The 3,529-nt window shown below is 45.8% G+C and overlaps 1 protein-coding gene across 1 annotated transcript in view; it reads left to right on the top strand.

Annotated features, from left to right (window-relative positions):
• F8 (coagulation factor VIII, procoagulant component) overlaps window positions 1-3,529 on the top strand; it is a 121,282-nt gene that overhangs the window by 95,438 nt on the left and 22,315 nt on the right. The window contains exon 22 of the mRNA XM_006876855.1: window positions 2,257-2,412. Coding sequence (XP_006876917.1) covers window positions 2,257-2,412 — 156 coding nt within the window. The remainder of the gene's footprint in view (window positions 1-2,256; window positions 2,413-3,529) is intronic.

Raw genomic sequence — 3,529 nt, 5'->3', positions numbered from 1 at the left:
AGATGCTTGGCACAAAGCAAGTGAACAAGAAAACATTCTTTGTATGAATGGAACTTACAGTCAACTGAGGGAGTCTGTCATCAACCACGAGAGTCATGGCCAGTCCAATCTGGGCGGGCCAGGCGTCAGTGAGATGTTAAGTCTGGCTTGCTTGCTAGATCCATGCTATCGTCTTTTAGAATCAACTCTACCATTATTCACGTCGTCATTCCAAACCATTTGCTAGGCATCGTGTCATATCAGGGACCATGTTGGGTGCTGTCAAGTCAATTCTAACTCATAGCAACCCCACGTGACAAAGTAGAAATGTGAGGGAAGAAGAGAGATGGTGATGGTGGTTGGAGGGAACCTGTCATTTGACAGAGACACGAAGTGGCAGGGTGAAACGAGCCCTGGAGTTGTCTGAGGGAGGAGGCAGAGGACAGTGGGTGTCACTGAGGGACTCAAGGATAGAAGCAGGTCACTAGGATGTTACCTTACAAAGAATGTCATGTATGTAACACACACAGACACTGTCTGCCTGCCTGACGGTCTGGTTCCTTGAGGCTTCTGCTCCCTATAGTTGGACTTTTTTATAATGAAAGGTTACACCTAACTCCCTCATTAGCACTTTGTGTCTGGGCTGTGATTTGTCCTTGGTGACATTTGAAAACAATGTCAGTTATGCACAAGGTTAAACAGAGCCAGAACCGAGCTGCACCCCAGTGGGATGGGAGCCAGTGAGAGCTGCCGTAGTAGTAGGTGTCATGCTTTACAGGGTCTTCAGTCCCAAGCAAAGTCCCGCAGACTGTGATCATTAAGGCAGCAGACTGCTAGATCTTCCTCCCAGGGAGCCACGGGGTGGGTTTCCAACCTCCAACATTTTGCATAGCAGCACAGTGCTTAACTGTTCCATCACCTTTCGAGAAACAAGTTAATGTTATTTAGTGTTTACTCTGTACTAAGCACTGGACTCAGTACATTGCATGTATGAACTGCTTAATCTTCATAACTCTTTGAGATGAATACCCTTATTTTCTCCTCTTTACAGATGAGACACAGAGCGGTAGCGGTTCATTGGTGGCCGTAGTCATCCAGTGCTATTAGAACAGAGAAAGCGCAGCACTGGAACGTAAACCACAAGATTGGTAGTTTGAGCCCACCAGCTACTCCGAGGAAATAAGATGAGGCTTTCTGCTCCCACAAAGATTTATAGCCTCACAAACCCTAGACAGGGTTGCTATGGGCCAGAATCAACTCGACAGCACTCAACAACAACGTTTATACAGCAATACCACAAGTGGGTAGCTTTAAAGAACACAAATGGTTTTTCTCTCCATTTCAAAGGTTAGAGGCCCTGGGGGATGGTTCTTTGTCCACTGTGGGGAAAGTCTGTGTCTCCGCTTCTCCAGCGCTCTTTGTGACAGCTCTCCTCTGTTTACACTTGCTTACCTCTGTGTCCGGGCTGCTCTCTCTATCCCTTAGAAGCAGTTTGATTTAGGACATGCCCTACATTGATATGACCTCATTAACACAGCAAAGAAAACATTCCCAAAAGGTATTCTAGCCACAGCTCTGGGGGTCAGCACTCTAATACATATTTTGGGGGGGGGGCGGGATACAATTTAGTCAATAACATTGACACAACTAGGTTCACTGCCATATGCATCTCAGTCTAATAAGGTAGGCAAGCCAGCAAAACCATCTTTATATTTTTGGTTGTTCAGTGCCGTCTTCGAGTCAGTTCTGACCCATAGTGACCCTGTATAGAGTTTCCAAGGAGCAGCTGGTGAGCTTGAACCACCGACCTTGGGGTTCAAACCAACTTTGTGGTGCAGTAAAGTTGTATGGAATACAGTGGAAACATCAAAACAAGCAGAACTAAATTTGTCTGAGAATCAAGAATGGTGAAACAGGAGACAGAGCTTCTGAACTTACACTTGAAGGCTGCATAGCAGTTTATCACTGATAAGAATGTTGGGTTGAGGGCTGGCCTGCGGAGGGGAGAAAGGTGGCTTTGGTTTGCAACAGGCTGAGGTATGAGGAACATGTTAGGTAATGTGGGTCCATGTGTGCAGGGCCTTTTCTACGAGTTCCCATCTAGCCCACCACATTGCAAACATGTCCATGTTTCAACACTGATGTCTGCTTCATCTGCACATCCAAGGTAATACCGGGTATATGTGTACCAGTGGAGATTCTTCCCAAGCCAAGAGTCAATTTCAGGGGGTGGAACACACACTTGAAAACCAGTTAAAGTGTTGTTTTAATCGGTAGGTGGATCTGTTGGTACCAATGATTATTCATGGCATCAAGACACAGGGCGCCCGCCAGAAGCTGTCCAGCCTCTACATCTCTCAGTTTATCATCATGTACAGCCTGGATGGGAAGAAGTGGCAGAGCTATCGCGGGAATTCCACTGGGACCTTAATGGTACGGTATTAGTCCATTGATAAGAATGCATGGATCCTTTAAGGAGATTTAGGCAGATTTCAGATACGGGCAGACAGACACTCCGAGCTTCTACAGACTTAATTCCAAAAAGCTTTCCCACCTAGGGGCAGTAGGAGCAATTGCAGAAATGTGAACAGAACCCAAAGTAGTTGCATCGTGAATCTCAAAGGTGATAGAAAGGAAGGGATGCTGTTGACAGAAATGGGTGGTTCAGGATATGGAAGACTGATAAGATGATAAGTTTCCTTATGACTTTGCTAATGGTGTGGCGCTGTGGGTTAATGCGCCAGACTGCAAAGCCGTTTGAACTGCAAGATCAATGGTTCAAGCTCACCAGTTGCTCCTTGGAAACCCTATACAAGGTCGCTATGGGTCGGAAACGACTCCATGGCACTTAACAACAACAACAACAAAAACGGGACTATAAGTCAACCATGTTGAAACGGAAAATGACAGATGATCCCAAACATAATACGAAAACCATTGTAATTCCAGGTATGGTATCTCTTCCAAAGAAAATTAACACAGCCGCAGGCACGTGACATAGAACTGTTGTTAAGTGCTGCTGAGTTGGTTCAAACTCATAGCAGCTATGTGTAGGGTTTCCAAGGAGCAGCTGGTAGGTTTGAACTGCTGACCTTGTGGTTTAAAGCAACCTTGCAGTCACGTGTGTTATCCTACCGTGACACCCCAGGACTCTGATATAAAACTGCTGTCCTACAAGATGTCCTTTTCTTCATTCCTATTAATAAGCAAAAGTCAGAATAAGGCTGCATTGTTGTTGTTGTTGTTAGGTGCGATCAAGTCGGTACCAACTCATAGTGACCCTATGCACAACAGAACGAAAACACTGCCCAGTCCTGGGCCAACTTCACAATTGTTGCCATGCTTGAGCCCATTAATGCTGCCACTTTGCAAATCCATCTCGCTGGAGGTCTTCCTTTTTTTCCTCTGACCCTCCACCTTACCCAACATGATATCCATCTCCAGCAATTGGTCCATCTTGACTGTATGTCCAAAGTATGAGAGACTAAGTTTGTCCATCATGGTCTCCAAGGGGCACTCTGGCCGCACTTCTTCCAACACAGATCTGTTG

Source organism: Chrysochloris asiatica, unplaced genomic scaffold (assembly GCF_000296735.1).
Source record: "Chrysochloris asiatica unplaced genomic scaffold, ChrAsi1.0 scaffold00419, whole genome shotgun sequence".
NCBI lineage: Eukaryota > Metazoa > Chordata > Mammalia > Afrosoricida > Chrysochloridae > Chrysochloris > Chrysochloris asiatica.
This window is presented reverse-complemented; position numbering and strand designations above follow the sequence as displayed.